Source organism: Pseudopipra pipra, chromosome 20, assembly GCF_036250125.1.
Source record: "Pseudopipra pipra isolate bDixPip1 chromosome 20, bDixPip1.hap1, whole genome shotgun sequence".
Taxonomy (NCBI): domain Eukaryota; kingdom Metazoa; phylum Chordata; class Aves; order Passeriformes; family Pipridae; genus Pseudopipra; species Pseudopipra pipra.
This window is the reverse complement of record NC_087568.1, coordinates 8,809,620-8,828,134: the sequence shown is the minus strand read 5'-3', so window position 1 is coordinate 8,828,134 and position 18,515 is coordinate 8,809,620. Positions and strand designations below refer to the sequence as shown.

Genomic DNA, 18,515 nt, shown 5'->3' with positions numbered 1-18,515 from the left:
AAAAAACAAAACAAAACCAAACAACTGAGGGTCCACAGTTTGGGTTCAGTCTGTTGGAGATATTTCACTTTTAGCTTTTTTTAAGTGGTTTTTACTCTGACTTCATGCCATTGATTTCTGTGGAGAAATATCTGGACCAGAATCAGCCCCTGAATATTATTATATTTGATGCTGTTCCAGAAACATTATTAGCAATGAGAAGAGGGGAAAAGAGAGAAAATTTCCACTGGGGAGATGTGGGGATTAATATTCCTGCATCACTTTAAAACAAGTAATGCCAAATATGTTATTTTATGCCACATAAATTGTGCTAAATGTGCTAAAAGCTGGTGTGTGTAACAGGGTTAAACTGGACTGAAATAAAACTATTCTAATTGGACTAAAATAAATATTTCTGGGCCATGGGCAGTGAACTGAGAGAGTCACACCTGTCATGGAGCTGCAACAGAAACAAATTTGCTGGTGAAGTTCATTGTTAGTGTACAGAGAGCACAAATAATGTGCCTTGTGCTAAAAAAGGCTGATTATAGCAATGGGCTTGTGGAATTTCTGTGGAATATACACAAATATACATGTCTGGGTATACCTGTGTGCATATCCCACAGAATACCAAGTGCTGCATCCATCACTCCTCTCCCCCAGCCCTCACATTCCCCATCACTCAGAGCACCAGGGTTAGCTGATGGTGACTTTGGATACAGTTTTTATGGAATTCTGCTGTCCAAGCCTACCAGGACTGGGTTGTGCCCTGAGAAAAATGCTGCACCACCTCATTTATAGAAAAAAAAAAAAAAGAGCTTTCTGAATTACTGTAACTCGGAATAAATACAATTTCCACTCCAATTTTCTCCAAGGATAAACCGAATTCATCCAATATAGCACTTCACAGAAGTTTTCCTGCCTCTTTCCTGGGAATCACCTGTCCTGGACAGGCCACTTTTAAATCTTCCCTTTCTGAGATCAACCACATTGTTTTGTGTGCTCTGCAAGAGCTGCAGATTTTGTGTTTTCGTGCGTTCAGATCCCATTTTGGGCACAGAGCCAAAGGATGAGAAGCTCAGAAGGGTTCAACACGGGCTGTTGAGGGAACATTTCAGAGAATCTGAGATGTGGAAGGTCTTAGGGTTTCCCAGAGAATAATTTTGCAGGGATTTTTCTCCAGATTTGACCATGGGGTGGGGGTCTCTGAGCAGTGAGAACAGCCCTGCCGAGGAGCTGGATGGCCAAACAGCCTTTCTGAGGAGGAACAAGGGCAGGTTGTGTGTGCTGGGCACTGGAGGGATACACAGGGAATAACTGCTCCTATTTCAGCCTAAAAACAAGGGCTGAACAGCTGGAGGAAACCTGGGAATAAGGACTCCAAGATGGAAGTGAATGTGGCTGATAAAGGGCTAAGAGGATCCTCTGGCCAGGAGGGTTTGTGGGATCACTACCTTTACTTTCTACCACCTGAGATGTCACTGGGGTGACTCTAAGAGGGAAGTTTCCTGTAGGAAATGGCATTTGGATAAGGAGGTGTCCATACAGGACAGGGCCAAGCAGGCAGGAAGGTGCCTGTGGGAGAAAGGAAAGGAAGGAGAAGTGGAAGAAAGGACGGGAAACCAAACTGTGGGGAGGTTTGGATGCAGGGACGTTGTGAAGGTCTCCCACTGGACCCACAATGCCTCAAGGAGAATCTGGAAGCAAAACAGCCACTTGCTGAGGAAAGGAGGCCAGTCAGGATGTTCTCCTGGCTGCTGGGATGTGTTCAGTGCTGACTCAGGGTGGATGAAAGAGTGCAGGACTGCAAATCTGGGATCCAGAATATGGAAGGATGGTCAAAAAGCTTTTTTTTTTAGATGATTCACTACATAAAAGACCTGCTAGTTTTCACCTCAGCATGCAGGTGCTTACACTAAGCCACGAAGAGGCAGAAATCTGGTGTTGGTTGGCTGGACCTTCCCACCTCCTGCTCTGCTCCTCTCCTCCTTCCACTCCCAGCCTTGGTTTTCCTCTCTGCTCTGTTTCAGCCTTGGCTTTCCTCTCTGCTCTGTTTCAGCTGCACTGGTGGCTTTTCCTTGTCAGCTCAAACAGATCTTTATATGAGAAAAAACTGTCTCCTGCTGGGAGGAGACCTGCCATGGGCAAAGCAGCCTGGTGGCACTGCTGCCTGCAGGATCACAAGTGGTTTTTACAGCTGGGCTGTCTCCACTAAAGAGCTTCTCTGCCCAGTTCAGCTCCTCAGCTACAACCTCCATCCCCAGTGCTACACTAATGGTGTGAATTTGGGCTCCACCATCACTTGGAGCAGGAATATCAGCTTAGGAAATCAAGCCTTGCTGTCATTTCTGGCCAAGAAGTGGAAAAGTGGAGGAAACCCCGTGAGGTGAGGCAGGGAAGAGAAGGAGTGGCAGAGGGTGAAGCCTGGAGGTCTCAGAGGAGCTGGGTGCTGGGTGCTGGGGTGTGAGACCTCCTGGAAGTTGCATTCAGCTCATATATTCATCTAAATATTACAGTCAAATGTGTTTGGGACATGCCCTAAAATCAATAGGATTCCTTTGGTTGACTCCAGTGGGAGTTGGACCATCACAGCCTGGGTAAATAGAGATCCCTGCTTCAGAAGATGCTGTTAGATTGAAGTCCCCTGGTTTTAGCTGTTCAGCTTTAAGGAGGGTGGCCACTGTAAGAAAAGCCACTGAAAGTCCAGATCTCTGAGAACATGAGTCATTGCCAGGGCTGGGTTTTGCTGCAGGAGCAGAGGGAAAGCTGGGGACTTTCCCTGAGGGACAGTGAGGACCATGCAAATAAACAAGGTGGGAAGTGAGACCCTCCTGAGCTCCACACCTGCCCAGGGCACACCAGGACGGTGCCTTTGCATCCTCTGACCCTGTGGAGGGACAACTGGTGGTCAACCTTCCCCCAGGGAGTCCCTCGAGGTCAGGGCAGCACCGCTGGCAATGGTGGCACAAGGGGAAGCACCAAGATTTCTTCATGCATCAAACATGACCAAAAGCAAAATATTGCAGAGGCTTTCCCTCCAAATTTCAGTGGCTGATTTAAAGGTGTGCTAAATTTTGCTGCGTGTCTCTCTCTGCCATGATTTTTTTCCTGTTTTCCTAATATTAGGACCTGGAGGGGAGATATCACTTTCCTGCTGTTGGTGTGTGTTCCCTGCATCTTTCAGGTAACATTTTGAGGCTGAGTGTTGATTTAGAAAACTGTAAACAATTTTTTTTTCTTTGGAAAAAACAAAAATTTCAAGTAGCTGCTGCAAACCACGAGATACAATTTTAATCTACTTTACAGGGAAGTTGGAAGGGATTAATTAAGCAGTTAATAATTCGCCTGAGCTTTCTGTTAGTGCAAAGTGCTGAATCTATTCATAAGGAAATGATGAAAAGTCATTACCTTTTAGAACCGAGAACCTGAAGGAGAGTCATGCAAAACTATACTGGAAGTGCTGGAGAAAATTCAAACCACTTTTTGTTTCGGAGCTGAGGAAATTGGATATTGGAGGTGGAAATAGAGATGTAGCTTAGCTGCAATATTCCACATCAACATTCCTCCCCACAGGTATCAGCTGTTCCCCCTTAGCTTACAAAGCTTTGAAGAACTTTCAAATTTTACTCTCAAAAGTACATTTTTTTTCCTCCGATCAGACTTTCATTTTTCTCTTTGTTTTTGTTTGTTTGTTTGGTTGGTTTTTGGTTTTGTTTGGTTTTGGTTTTGTGGGTTTTTTTGGTTTTTTTTGGTTTTGTTTTTCTTTTGGTTTGTTTGTTTTGGGGATTTTGTTTTCGGTTGGGGTTTTTTTGGTCGTTCTTTTTTTTTCGTTTTGGTTTGGTTTGTTTCTTTGGGTTTTGTTTTTTTTTTTTTTTTGGTTGGTTGGTTGGTTTTTGTTGGGGTTTTTTTTGGTGGTTTCTTTTGGTTTTGGGAGGGGATGTTATTTCAGTTCAACCTGCAGCTTCAGCTTTCCCTACCCATTAAATGAAGGCTCCAATGAGCTGCAGGGGGTGGTGGTACAGAGGAGGGACAACAGCAGGGATCGCACCCCAAGGCACACCCAACAAAGCCAAAGTCCAACGAGGTCCCCCCAAGGCCCTGAAGGGAAAACCTCCCCAGCTGCTGGCAGAGACCTACAGCAGAAAGGCCCCAAAGAAGGTTTTGTGCTCCTTGGTGTAATCCACCAGCTTGATGTCGCTGACGTTGACCATCAGCTTGTCCCCCACTTCCAAGGAGACCACAGCCCCCAGATAAATGGGCTGGTACCAGCCATTCCAGTTCTCACTGAGGGTCTTGGTGCCCGTCAGCAGCTGGGTGGGCTCGGGGTAACTGTCAGTGACCTTGGTGATGATCTCAGTGACAGAAATGTGTTTGCTGGGGCTCTCGATGAGCCCTCGGAACGTGACCTGAGCATAGACATAGTAGTCCCCAGACACAGGAATCACCAGAGCGTTGCTGGAATAACTCAGGTTGTTCTTGGTAAAGGCCAAGCCTCGCTTGTCTTCCCACTGCAGGATGGGCAGGTGGTTCCCCACGGCGCTGCTGGGGTCTTGTCTCTTCACTGTGGGAGGAACAGAGAGGGAGAGGAGGGGGGTTAGGTCACTGCAGCCAGGGCTGTGCTGCTGGATGAACATCTCTGCTCCAGGGGGGGAGGAGATCATAGAATCATAGAATCACAGAATCATAGAATCAGCTGGGTTGGAAGGGACCTCAGAGATCATCAAGTCCAACCCTTGATCCAACCCCGCTGTGGTTCCCAGCCCATGGCACTGATGCCACATCCAGTCTGTCCTTAAGCACCTCCAGGGATGGAGAATCCCCCACTTCCCTGGGCAGCCCATTCCAATGGCTGAGCACCCTCTCTGCAAAGAAATTCTTCCTAATGTCCAACCTAAACCTCCCCTGGCACAGCTGCAGACCCAGCCCTCTTGTCTTGCTGAGAGTTGCCTGGGAAAAGAGACCAACCCCCCCCTGGCTCCCCCCTCCTGTCAGGGAGTTGCAGAGAGTGAGGAGGTCTCCCCTGAGCCTCCTCTTCTCCAGGCTGAGCCCCCCCCGGTCCCTCAGCCTCTCCTCATAGGACTTGTGCTCCAGTCCCTTCCCCAGCCTTGTTGCCCTTCTCTGGACCTGCTCCAGCACCTCAATATCCTTCCTGAGCTGAGGGCCCAGAACTGGACACAGATCAAACAGGGTGATCAAAATAAGGACAGAAATGTTCTTATTTCACAGCTTGAATCGGCTGCAGGCCAGCTGTGCAGTGGGATTTCCAGGGGTGCTCACTGGGTTTCCCAATGTCATTTGATTTTACCAAAAGCTCAGAAGACCCCCCTACTGTGCTGGCAGAATGTCCACCATGTGTCACCAAGCTCTGAGACATTTGAACTTCCCTTCCACCAAGTTACTCCCTGAAGGGGGTTTGAGCTTTCTCATCCTCCTGAGTGCTCTCAATCAAATCTTTTACTGTAGATTTGCCTTTGTGCCATTTGATTTTACCTAAAGCTCAGAAGACCCCACTGTGCATCAAGAGGCCCAATTTTGAAGCAGCACATTATGTTTAAAACCATTTTTATCTCTTTTTTTTAAAATGCTTTTCTGGGACAGAACACTGAGCTCGGTGCCAGCATCACAGGGTGCCCAGACTGGAGCAATCAGGAGGGAAAGCCAAGGATGCTTTGGAAGAGGTGCCTGAAGGGGTATGTTGTGCCTGAGGGTCCTGGTTGTGGGTCAGACCCCAAAAGGTGGGATTGTCCTTCCTGAAGGCTGAGTCTCTGGCACTGGGGTGGCTTTACCTTGCTGTCTGACCCATTTACAGAGTAAAAACCGTGTCCTTTAGTGAAACCAGCACTGGGGCAGTTGGACACATGGGTACCATGGCTGAACCTAATGTTTAGGGACAGTCAGAAGAAATACTAAAGCATCATTTCCTTCAGCAGGGCTGGGCTGTAATGATGTTTCTCAGGCACTACTGTGCTGGCAGAGTGCCCACAATGATCCTCACCATGTGTCACCAAGCTCTGACACACCTGAGCTTCTCTTCCAGCCAAGTTGCTCCCTGAAGGGAGTTGAGCTTCCTCATCCTCAGGCTTTTCTTTCTGAGTGCTCTCAATCAAATCTTTTACTGTAGATTTGCCTTTGTGCCATTTGATTTTACCTAAAGCTCAGAAGACCCCGCTGTGCTTCAAGAGGCCCAATTTTGAAGCAGCACATCATGTTTAAAACCATTTTTCTCTTTTGCTGGGACAAACCCCTAAGCTTGGTGTCAGCCTCAACATTCCTCCAGGCTTTTTCTCAATCTTGTTGGCAGCTGATTACAAACAGAGCTCTAATCCAGACCCCACCATCAGCTGATCCAAGCTGAGGATGCTCCCCAGGCTGCCCTATTCCCTTCACCTTTCCTCCACCACTTAAATGTCTCTCACACCACAGCCAGGAGAACAAGCCTCAGCACTTGCACATTTTTCTGCAGGGAAAGAAGAGTTGTCTCTGCTCTTTACTGGTTGCCACATAAAATCATGGTAAAACACCAATTGTTGTGATAAAACACAGGCAGTGGAAAGGAAGAGGATAAAACCCATCAAGATCCTGCCAGGTGTTAAAATGAACCTGGAAAATCAATGAGGAATGTTGAGAATGACTGAGGGAACTGATTTCCAGGAACTGAGACCTTTTTAATGAACTCAAGTTATTGTTTAAAGTTAATTTTGATTCTGTATTTGGGGAAGGGGTGTGTGTGCATGGGCAGGGAGACAAACAGAATGGAGGGAAGGGAAGGCTTTGAAGTTCCCTTGGCAATAACCATTAGGTTTATCCTGTGTGAGATGAGATTCAGGAAAGGGAATGCTCTCAGCTCCCAGGGGCATCCATTCCCTCTCTTGTCTAGCAGTAAATAATCCATAAGGAGCCCAGAAGGTGTTGGGAGAGCAATTCCTTGCATATTCTCTGAGTAGCACAACAAAATAATGCCCTTTTTTTTCCAGCCTGCCTGTCAGTGCTGCTGAAGCATCAAATCTTTCTGATCTTTCCCCAGGAGGCAAAGAACAAAGGGAGAGTGCTTCTGTGTGTGGGAACACCCCCAGGGATTGTGGGAGCAAGCCAAGCTAAATTATGGAAGTACTGTAAGGACTATGATGTTTAGAACCAATGGAACTTTGCCTGATACAGAAGGAGAGGAATAAAAGAAAGTAAAAGAGAAAGTAGTCGTGGTCTGCCTTCCTCCTCATCCACCTCTGGGTCTCAGGGACTGATCTGAGTCCTGGCAGGAGCTCAGGGAGCTTGGAGTCACTCTAAGATTTACAGGAGCTTGGGGTAACACATCAGAGAGCAACTCACAGCAGAGGAGAACTTGCTTGAGATAGGAAGGATCAGAATATTTCCAGAAAATGTCCTGGGCTCTTTTCCATCTTGGGAATTTTTTGGGGGGGGGAATAGAGGAGAAGCTGCCTGTGAAATATTCCTGTCTGTGCAGATGATGTGTTTCAGATGTCAATGACACACAACTCCTCAGCGTTCCTCATAACTAAGAGGTGCTCAAATGAACTACATGATTTCAAAACTTTGAGAATTAGGCAGGTTTAACAGTTATAACCTCCTTTCTTAGGATAAATCTCACTCTATTGAAGCTCTCTATTTTCAAGTTAGTTAATTTTCCCCATTCTTTCAGTGCTGGTCAAGAGGAAAAATGCATGTTCAAGTAGTACAATACATACTCAAGTTGAATATAATATTGAAATACATGTCCAAGTGCCTTTATATACATCCTTTTCTAGCAGCACTTGTACTTTGCACTTGCCATTTATTTATTGATTTCATAAATTATGGAGCTACACTTCCTGCAAACATACCTGTTGTGCTAATTCTTGAGGTAAGTAAAATCTGCTTTTAATAAGGGATTCATTACCATGGTTCCTTCCACTATAAATTTCTGGCATTCCTTACTTTTCCTGTCCCCATATCCCTTTTGCTTTAGTGTGTGGCTGGAGAATTCCTGTTGCTTGTCATATTTGGGGTGTATTTTGTGGCAGAGTGAACTTGGAGGGTTTCTACAACTCTGAGCCCTCCCCAGTGTGAGAGCCTAACCCTGAACTCTGTGCTCTGAGGCTCAGCAAGAGATTTGAGTCCGAGCCTTGCACAGCAAAATCCTGTGGCTGCAGGGTTTCTGCTGCTCAGATTCATGCCCTGAGAACTTAACACAGCCCTTAAAAGGTGCTTTGGAACGGAAGGTGATGCTCTCCCCAGATTTCATGATGCATTTAGGTACCATTGCACACGGTGAGTGTGAGCCAGGAACCCGATGGAGTTTGTACAGCACAGGTCACCCAGCTGAGCCACAGGCTGGGGACAAGAAGGAACAGTTGCTGGTCTTCATCCTGACCCAAAGTGCAAGCAGATAAGTGGAGAGGGGGTGATGGCAGGGATGGAGAAGTCAGAACCAAGGATACCTCAACGGGGATGGAGAAGAGTCTGAGCTGGGTATTCCCATGGCTCCTGCCATTCCTCACTGGTTACAACCTCCCAGGGAGAGGAGACCTTGATGTCAGTTTGGATAAGCTCCAAATGCTCAGTGTGTGTTAAAGAGGCCGAAATCAGGTGGGAAATTCATTATAAAGAACAGAGAGCAAAATATTGAGTTATTGATGCCAATTCAGTGGCACATTCCCATGGAAGTGCTCTGGCTACTTCTCATTCCTCTCACTCCTCTGCTTTCACCTTCAGAAATATGTCCCTAAAACTAGAAAATTACAGACTGAAGGGAGATCTGGAGAAGATTTCCTACAGGTGAGGGTTTGTAGTCTCCCACTTTCTCTTTGAGAATGGTACCTGAGCTGCAGGAATGCAACAAAGAGCAGGGGAATAATTATTCCTTTTACTCTTTCTAGGACAAGTCGTGATTTCTGAGAAAAGAAAACCAGGGTGGAACCCAATAAATTATTGTGCACAAAAGCTGAATATAACAGGAAATGTTTTCTGTTAAATTCTGTTGAATATAACAGGAAATACAATGTGCTGTTAAGCCTGGAAACTCATTGTCACGGGGTACAGCACCAGAAATACGTTTGGGCTAAGAAAAGGTCAAAGTTAAATCCATGGATATTGGATTCCCTGATGCCTACACAGCACAGCTGGTTGGATGTGGGTTTTCTGCACAGACAAGAGACATAAAATCCCCTTAATCATCTCTTTTTGTGCTCCTGGACGTGGCCAAGTGTGACCATGTCACAGCACCAGGAGGAGGAGATGGGCTCAATCCCAGGGAGGCTGCTTGGGAATGATGGGGAAGGAATTTTGGTCAATATGGGGCCTGAGGAAACTCGAAGAAAACTGTTGGGTGCTTCCCTGTGGCAACTGGGCTTTTGTGCAACCCAGGGGAGTTCCCCTGAGCAGAGCAGTGCTTGGCTGCTCCTCTGGGTCACTGCACCAGGAGCCTCTGGACCTCTTTTGCCACAGGGTCCCCCTTGGAAACTGGAGCAGACGTGGTCCTTGTGCTCCTGCAAACATGCACTTGAGCAAAGATGGGATTTTGGGCAAGGCCAGGTTGGTTTTGGAGCTCTGGAAATGCCCTGTGACAAAGGGTTGGGGACCATCAGGAAGCAGCTTGTGGGTTAGGGAAAGAAAACTCTGCTGGGAAAGGAATCAGCCCTGAACTAGTGATGGATTGAACCCTGGAGGTGGGTTTGTGTGAAGGATCACACCATGTCCTGCTTCAGGTTGGAAAGGGCATCCTGGGGCAACACTCAGGGGTTTGGGGAAGTCTCTGCACTGAGCTGGACTTTAGGGAGGTATAAATTGCCTCAGGTCAGCTGGAAAGTCCTCCAGCACTTTCCTCTCTTCTCTGCTAATGCCTGAATTTCCCAGGTGGGTCGAGCTGGTGAGGATGGAGCTGGGGGATGTCTTGGGGCAGTGACAGCCCTCAAGGATGAGGTGGGGAGATGGGGACCTTGGAGATGCTGGTAGGCCCTCAGAAAGGCATGGAATCCCTTTGGAAAGGCCTGAAAGCCCCTTGGAAAGACATGACAGCCCACCCTGCAATAGGGCTTTGTGATACCACCTTCCTAACACAAGAGAAAGAGTTGGAGGGTTCAGCCTGGCATTACCCTCCCTTTGCTTGCTCTGATGTGTGTTAGAGATGATCTCACTGGAAAAGGGGGGGATTTGATGGGAATATGGTGTGTGTGACCCAAGTCAGGCCTTGCAGAAAAACAAAGTCTAAAACTGGCCTTATTTGACCTGATTATGCTACAAATCTGGTAGTTCTTGCCAATTCACTGCTCCACAAGGGCTCACTTGAGCTCCTTCCCCTGCCATTTCGGGGGATTCAGCAGATCTCTGGGATATCAGCCACTTAGTTAAGCTCAGTTTCAAGAGCTGCTCATTCAGTGGAAGAAACGGCTTGGAAAAGTGGTGACATTTCTGTCCTTTACCTCCCTTGTGGGCCCTTTCCTGCAAACACAGCCTGCACTCAGTCTGTCATTGTCAGCAAGGCAAAGCTGATGATTATTTTCCCCCTGTTTCCTGCAACACCTGATCCTATCAGATCCATGCAGAACAAGGTTATTGCACCACAACATCTGTAAGACCCCCCAGGAAAGGCTTCAGTTTGGAACAAATTTACCTGTCAGGTGAGCTCGGGGCTTCTCTGCACTGGAAAGTGTGTCTGTAACTGAGGGAGAGGGAAAAAAAGAGGTGTAAGGCTCTTTGCTGCTGTTCAAGTCATAGAATCAGAGTCTCCAACTCCTGGCCCTGCCCAGGACACCCCAACAATCCCACCCTGGCCCTCAGAGCATTGTCCAAACCCTCCTGGAGCTCTGGCAGCCTTGGGGCTGTGCCCACTGCCCTGGGGAGCCTGGGCAGTGCCAACCACCCTCTGGGGGAAGAACCTTTTCCTAAGTCAACAAGATGTGAGTGGTGATGATGACACCAAGGAAATGGTGTGCAAGCCCTTTGCATTTCCACAGGGAGTCAGGAGTTATTTGCTGTGATCTCTTATTGACACCACTGAGATGACAAAACCCCTTTGCAGTGAGCGAGTTCGTCAGAGCTGCCGGAGGGTGAACACGGATGAGATTTTGGCATGCAGGGGCTCCCAAATTCCTGCTTTTGCATGTTCAGGGGGTCACACTGATCCCACAGAGCTGCAGGAGAGGTCTGTGCCTGCACAGACAGAGTACAGCCCTGGGGTTAGACATGCTCACCCACTATGCCCCCAGTTACCTCCCTGCATCATCACCCACGTTTGCCTCTGGCTGCCCTGGTTGTTTGGAAGGAGGGATTAGGGAGGTGAGAGCAGGAGGCAGCAGTGTTCTTGGATTGTATCCAAAGCTGCTGGGATGGGGGAAAGGTCTGGCAAACTTACCATCTACTGCCCGTTGCTTCAGAAAGAGGGAGCCCCTCTCCTCTGGGACCTGCAGGAGAGATTTACCAGCAGTTAGCTCAGGGCTCCAGGAGGAACCTCCACAGAGGGGCTTGTCTGAGTTATCCCAGAAAATGGAATGTGCTACAGCAAGTCAGAGAGTTCACCAAGAGCTTTAATGAAAAGTGAGGAGCCCTGACAAGGCTTTGCCTCACTGCAAGAGATTTCTGCTGTAGGTTTGAAACTGCACCTCTGAAAGGGTGTCAGAGACAGGACCTGGGCTCCTGGGGGTGAGATTTGTTAAACTCCAGTCTGGCTGAGCCCTTGGCAAAACTGGGAGAGGCCCAGCAGAGTGGGCAGTGGGAATTAGGCATTGCCAGCCCTCCTCTGGGATGGTGACTCCACCAAGCACTGCTGGAGCTCCTCTGCTGCTCAGAGCCTCCTGTCCCTCAATCCAGGCAGAGCAAGCAGAGCAACGTGGGCAATGCTCCCCTGTCTCAAGACCTGGCAGGTCTGAGCCTTTACTGGGTTCATCCATAACAAAGAGATTGACTGAGGTGTATCAGCTACACCTGCTTTTCACACACAGAGTCAACCAGGTTGGAAAAGACCTCTGAGTCCAACCTTTGACCCAACCCCACCTCGTCAACTGGACCATGGCAGTCAGTGCCACTTCCTGCATCTGTGTGATTTCAGACTGTGGATGTGCTGCTTGGGCCTGCCTCGGATGTTGGGTGACCTGCTGGGCAGGCAGAGAGGAGCTGAGCAGGGTGAGAGAAGAGCTGAGCAGGTCTGAGAGAGCAGCTGGCAGAGGGTGAGCTCAGCAGCTCGCTGTGCCAGGGGAGGGCAGGGTGGCTCATCCTCCCTCAGCTCTTACCTCCTAGAGCTGAGCACTCCCAGCACTCCCTCCTTCAGGGCACAGCCCTGGGCCCTGCCAAGTGCCTCTGATGTTGAGGTGGAGCAGTTGACAGGGGCTGTGCTGCCTGCCTGGCACACGCCTGCCAGGGCTGCTCCTCCTGACTCACACCTGGGCATGGCCACGTGCCAGCTCCAAAGGGAGGTTGCTGTGGGATGCTGACTCTGGATCCAGCTCCCTGGGGAGTGAGGGGCATCCCCTGTGCCACCCCAGGGCACAGCAGGGAGCAGCCAGTGTGGGGTGTGCAGCCAGCTCAGGGCTGACTCCCAGGGCTGTTGGGAACCCCCATCACACCTGTCAGAGCCCACGGGGTTGCTGTGGTTTGGATTATGGACAGTTCCCAAAAATACATTGAATAAACTGCCACTGGCCAGCTTGCAGCAAAGGATTTGATGCATTTTTAATAAGCAGGCTGGAACAGGATTAGTATGGAGATGCTGGAGCTGTCTGCTGGTGGCTGTGTCTCACACAGCTTCAAATACCGCAGGAGAAGTGGAAAATAGGTGATTTATGTTAGAGGAGAAGTAGAAAATAGATAATTTATATTAGCTGGGGAAAGGAGAATGTTTGTGGAAGAAGAAGCAGGCTGCCTGGGTTCAGGGACTGCTGGCTGGTCTGGTAAACCCAAAGCTAATCTGAGGTTTTATCAGCAGTAAACATCCGTGTGCTCCTGCAGAAAACTGTAATTTCTGCAATACTTGCTCCAGTGTGTTGGGAAAAAACCACAGCAGGAAAACAGCCTTGCCCACCTGCACACAACTACATCACTGAACAGCCTCCTGCTCTGCTGGAAATGCCCTCTGGCAGAGGTGGTGGTGTGACAGCTCAGGGTAGGGCTGAGGGAGAGTTGTGGTGTGGTCAGGGAGATGTCAGGGCCTTTCATCGTGCCCGAGGACTTTCTCCAAGGTCCTGCTTGCTGTGGTGCCTGAACATGTCTGTGCTGTTGATGTGACACAGTCACAGCCAGGTGACTTTGTCCTTCCCCTGCTGGGAAGCTCAAGATCAGGACTGAGGATTTCCCTCACGCTCTGCCCTTGCTTTCAGCCACATGGATGCAAATATGAGTACATTTGCACCATTATTTGTGTGACACTTCCTACAGAGTTGCCAAGTGACATATTTTCTAGCAGTGCTAAGTACTGCAAGGAGCTGCAAATCAACCACAAACCTACATTTCAGCCTGGAACTTCTGGGGAACTGTTTGCACACTTGAAGCCTAATTTCTGCTGACGTACTTCAGATAAACTTGGATGTTGCAATCCAAACAGAGGTGGTGGGAAAATGGGAAGGAGAGCAAGAAGAATCCTGCTTCTTTGTAAAAGGTAACAAAATGGTTCTGTTTAAACCTGAATTTGCTTCTTTCCAAAGAAATACAGATGGAAACTCCAGGTGCAGGAGCTCCTTCCCAGATGCTAAAGGACAGTGGGATGCAGATAGAGCAGGGTGCTGCAAGGTGGGAAGTTATCCTGCTGTTGGCAAAGCCATGGCTGGTCTTTTTATTCCTAATTATGCTTTCTGATAAGGATAAAAATAGAAATCTCTTAGAGAAAACGTTTTGGCACCAGGCAGTGCTACATAATGAGCAGGTGTCAGTAATACTTGTCCCAAACAGGCACAGATGTTGTACACTGATGATGAACAGAGCTGAGTAGCAGGAGACAATTGATCATTTACACAATTAGTGCTTTTCTTTTCTCTCTTTTCCTTTCTTGCTGAAAAGTTCACAGCCTTGCTTTGATTTTCCCTTTGGTTACTGGGGAGAGACCAACCAGCCCTGAGTGATGCTGAAAATCCCACCTTCCAGCTGACTCACGAACATCCTGGACAGGCAGCTGTTACCCTCAGGGCATGGATGCAAACCTAGGTGGTTTTGGTGTCAAGAATGTCCAAAAGCCCCAGTGCATTTATACCCAGGTATTGCTAAACCCAAAAAGAAGGGCTGAACATCCCCTGTTCCTGTGCTTTGGCTCTTGAACCTCTGGACAGGGCCAGGGATATCCATCAGAGAACAGTGTGGGAAAAGCAGCTGGCACTTCAGGCAGAGGGATTAATAAACAAAACATGCCCAGCACCTCCATCCACTCCAGTTTTAGCACAGGACACTATTTTACAGCTCATAGGTGGTACACAGAGCCAAGTTTTGCTCTCTCCAGAGATGCTGCATGGCCTGGGCTGGGTGTTTTTGGTAGGGACCTGTCCAGTGCCAGTAAAAACTGGCCTCAATAAGAACATTTTGGCTGGATAGTAGTGCCCAGAGGAAGTCTGGACCCAGGGCACATACTCTTGGCCTTCTGTGCCCACAAGGACCACGTGCATCCAGCAGCAGTGGCCACTCAGGAGTTTTACTGCTGCTCTTGGGAGGGGAACCCCAACACCTGGGCCCATCCAGGGACAACACTCCCTGCTCCTCCCCAGGCATTTCTCCATCCCTACACATCAGGAAGCCATTTCAGAGTCTCTTTCCCGTGTGGGGGGATCTTTTCTAAGCTTTGTTGCCAGATTTCTGACTTCCTTTGGGATGGGATCCAGGTGGAGCTGCTGGGACTTTCAAGCCCCTTCTCCATTGCCAAGCTGCCATGGCACAGACGTGGCACACAGGTTCACATGCAGCCCTTTGGACAGGCTCTGGAATTTCTCTTTGTGGTCCTGACATGCCAAGGATGCCACGAAAATAAACCCAAGTTTGTTTCCAGGCCACAGGACTGGATGCTCTGCTTTCCTGGGCCAGCTGAGCAGGTTGCTGAGGCTGCCAGAGATTCTCTTGGCTGCTGAGCTGCTCCTTTGAGAGATTTATGAACTCAGACTGAAACTTGGCTTCCCTTTGGGGAAGGATAAGCAGCACTCCTGGGCCTTCCTCTGGAAGGGCACCACTAGAGCCTTTATATGTTTTTTCTGCTAATAACACAAGCCATGTGTTATTATTTAAAGAACTCTATTTTCTCACCTCACTCCGTCTTGGAGCATAAAAGAAAGTGACTTCTCTTTCCAAAAGGAGCAGTGCAGTGAGCCTGGAAGGTGTCCAGGGAAACCATCATCAAACTTGAATTATTCATCCAAGGCTCATTGTACCACAACAGACGGAAAACTGGTGGCTGACACATGTTGTAATGACATAACTTGCCCTGCTTTTTCCTGAAAGGGACATTTCTAGGGGAAAGGTGAATTTGCATCCCTGCAGAGGCAGGAGGTGACACCATGTGCACCCACACAGAGGCAGAGATGACCAAACTGCCTCACCCCGCAGGCAGAGCGCCAGGAAAAACACACCCCTGTTGCACAAACCTCCCCTTCTCCTCCCCTTGCTCCAGGAAGGACTCGCTCAGGAATTTACTATGTTTTCTTCTCACATGCTGAGTCCCTCCCTCCTCCCAGAGCACGAGAAGGTGACAATCCAAGCATGTGTGGGCTGAGCTCTAGTCCTGCAGCAGTGAGAGGGTTCCTCCCGTGGGCTCTCTGCTGGGAGGGTCAGCAAACCAATGCTCACCTGGGGCAAACTGGGGTCTGCCCACTGGTCCCAGTATGCCCAGGGCACCCACACCCCAAAACCAGTGCCACAGAGAGCTCTGACACACACATCTGGTCCCAGTAGTCCTGGTCTGGGCTATCAATGGAGCACATGGGGAAGGAGCCATTTAACAATCCAATTCTAACTCTCCAAATGCAGAAGGAGATGCAAAAAGACATTTTCCCAAGAAGCATTCCCACGGACTGGAAGGGCAGGACTGAGCTCCTGGGTTCAGTGTGTGTGACTTTATAGGCAAAGCCACACAGGTGGGAAAATTCACCCATCTGCCCTTTCCTGCTGGACAACACCGATGGCAGAGCCAGAACACGGGAGAATGAATGAAAGACTGAGAGCAGGCAGGAGCCAGCTGAGGGGCAGCTCCTCCCACTGCACAGCGGGCACCCAGCCAGCCCCATGACTTTCCTCTTCCTCCCTGGGACTCACAGGGGTTGTTAAGTCATCTGATCAGCTCGTTACATCACTGTGGGAATGTTACACGCTGATAGCTGAGTGCACATGAGTGGATGTAACACCAGGGCAGCCAGGCTGGAGCAGCGCTCGGGGCTGACGTTGTGCTTTCCCCCTCAAGAAGCCAAGCCCACTGGTAAAAATACTTTTCTCTGCTGACTCTGCCAACAGGATCAAGAGCCAGGAACGCATCAGGTTGATCAAACGAGCTCACACTTTGTTATTCTTTCACTCTGTTTCAAGGCTGAGCTGTTCTGCTCTGTACAACCTCGAGCAAAGCCCGGTGCAGCTGAGACTCTTCACCTCGTGTGCACCCACTGGCCCCAACAGCAGTGGCAGGGTCGGGGCAGTAACACATTTCACACAGGCAAGGACCTGGCAGGTTGGACAGAAGAGGTGCCACACAAGGCTGCATGAAGGTAGAACCAGGTAACACAGAGGATGCTGCACTGGGGAACGAGCTCAGGGTCAACCAGGGGCTGGCACATCCCTGCAGGGCTCTCACACCCCCTAAACATCCCCAGGCTAAACAAGGTTACAAACCTGCCTTCGAGGCCTCTTCCTAACCCTGCTTTTTTATCCTAAATAAGCTCCTAGCAAGCACACTGATTAGCTGGGGGATTTCAGAGCTGAGGGTGAAATTCTCCAGACATACATGCACCCTGGTAGCATGGCACAGTCCTGCTGAATTCACAGTGTCCCGTGGGAATGGGCACTTGCAGACTGGCACCAGAAGGGATGGAGCAGCATGAAAGAGTGTTAGAAGCAGCACAGCATGAACTTGCATGGTTGGGAGCAAAAGGGAGTGCAGCTGTCAAAGGAGAAGAGCTGAGAAGATCCCTGGATCCAGAGAGAGTTTTAAGGGAGAGTGAAAAATAGGGAGTGAATTTTAGGGCCAGGCTCCTTGTCTCAGATCAGATCTCTGCAGAAGTTTTCATTAATAACACACAAGAACTGTCAGCCCAGTGATGGGTGACCGACCCACTGACATCACAACCTGGTCAGCTGAAATCAGACACCGGGAGGGGAAGTCTCAGATTTAACCCCGAAGAAGGGAGGAAAATGAGCCACAGTGTGAAAATCTGGCTGAAATCAGTGGAGAGACACTGATTTACATCAACTAGTGGTTTTTGAAGCATTGCCTGCAGCATGCCAATAAAAGTTTTAAAGTCATGCATTGTACTGTGACCTCAGTGAAATTAAGACAAGAACAGGAACCGTTAGTTAAAAAGTCTGAATCACAGAATCACAGAATTCTGAGCAGTAATATGATTTATCCCGGGCGGGTTTTCTCAGCGTAAGGAAGGTGGAACGTAACAGCGAGCCTCACACATTCCTTTAAACACGAGAAACTCGTAAAGACAATTAAAAGACCCGAACAAACGCAGCCCCTGGAGGCGCAGGGCGCTCCTCCCGGCAGGAATGAGGAGCGAGTGCCTTACCTGGCTGCCGCAGGAGCCGGGCGCTCGCAGGTTCCCAACCAGCAGGTAGGCGATGGGCAGCATGAGGACCAGCACTGAGAGCAGGCACAGCAGCACCGCGCACCGTATCCTCCTCAAATCCTTCCTGAGGTGCATCCCAGAGCCTTGGCTGATCCCGGGAGCCGCTGCCTCCGGCGTTATCTCGACCACGGGCTCCATGGCAGCTCCTGCCGGGCGAGATGCTCTTCCTCGCTGGGAGCCGGGGACGGCAAAACCTCCTCTGGCGTCTGCCCTGCATGGAGACCCCCATTAAATAAGAGCTGCCCCGAGTGTGGGAAGGCACCGACACACACACACACCCTCCCTCCCGAGGAATGCGCCGCCTACAATAGAAACCCAAGCGCGGGGATCGGGAGCTCCGCGGCTCCCCGCGCTCCCTGCCCGCTCCCTGCCCGCTCCCTGCCTCCCCACCGCTTTTTTTTTTTTTATTCTTTCCTCCCCCCTCTCTCAGTGCTGAAGGAAGCCAGGAAAGTCCCAGTGGGTGGAACCAGGATAAACCCTGCTGCTGGGCTGGAGAGACTTGAAAGCTTTTCCGCATGGCAGAGGGAACATGAAACCAACGGGAGTGAAAGTGAGAAGCAGGGGGGGAGCGAGAGCGGCAGAGGGGACGGAGCCCGGCAGTTTCTTCTTTCCCAGACAAAGGGGAAGAGGATTTTAGGGAAGGTGAGGAGTAAGTGACCCCAAAGAAGGGCTCTGGTTCTCTGAAGCGTTGCTTCATCTCTACGTTTTAGCAGAATCCACATCAGGCTGCAGGTTGCTCAACGTGCATCTTTTGCACCAAAGAGTGCAGGGTCAGGCCTGAAGTGGGATGTTTGTCTGCTC

The 18,515-nt window shown here is 49.5% G+C and overlaps 1 protein-coding gene across 1 annotated transcript; it reads right to left on the bottom strand.

Moving 5' to 3' along the window:
- Positions 1-3,834: 3,834 nt before the first annotated feature.
- TNFSF15 (TNF superfamily member 15) lies at positions 3,835-18,197 on the bottom strand. Its single transcript, XM_064677139.1, has 4 exons — positions 17,655-18,197; positions 11,327-11,375; positions 10,586-10,633; positions 3,835-4,540 (listed from the first exon to the last, which is right to left on the bottom strand). The coding sequence occupies exons 1-4, from the start codon at positions 17,850-17,852 to the stop codon at positions 4,113-4,115; spliced, it is 723 nt and encodes a 240-aa protein (XP_064533209.1). The 5' UTR covers positions 17,853-18,197; the 3' UTR covers positions 3,835-4,112.
- Positions 18,198-18,515: the final 318 nt, after the last annotated feature.

Bases quoted from the DNA above. Each gene is read 5' to 3' on its own strand.
- TNFSF15 (XM_064677139.1), bottom strand. From the start codon at position 17,852: ATGGAGCCCGTGGTCGAGATAACGCCGGAGGCAGCGGCTCCCGGGATC. The intron at 10,634-11,326 runs GTAAGTTTGCCA...CCTCTCCCTCAG, and splicing joins GAAGCAACGGGCAGTAGATG to TTACAGACACACTTTCCAGT. The intron at 4,541-10,585 runs GTAAATTTGTTC...TTCCTCCCACAG, and splicing joins GCCCCGAGCTCACCTGACAG to TGAAGAGACAAGACCCCAGC.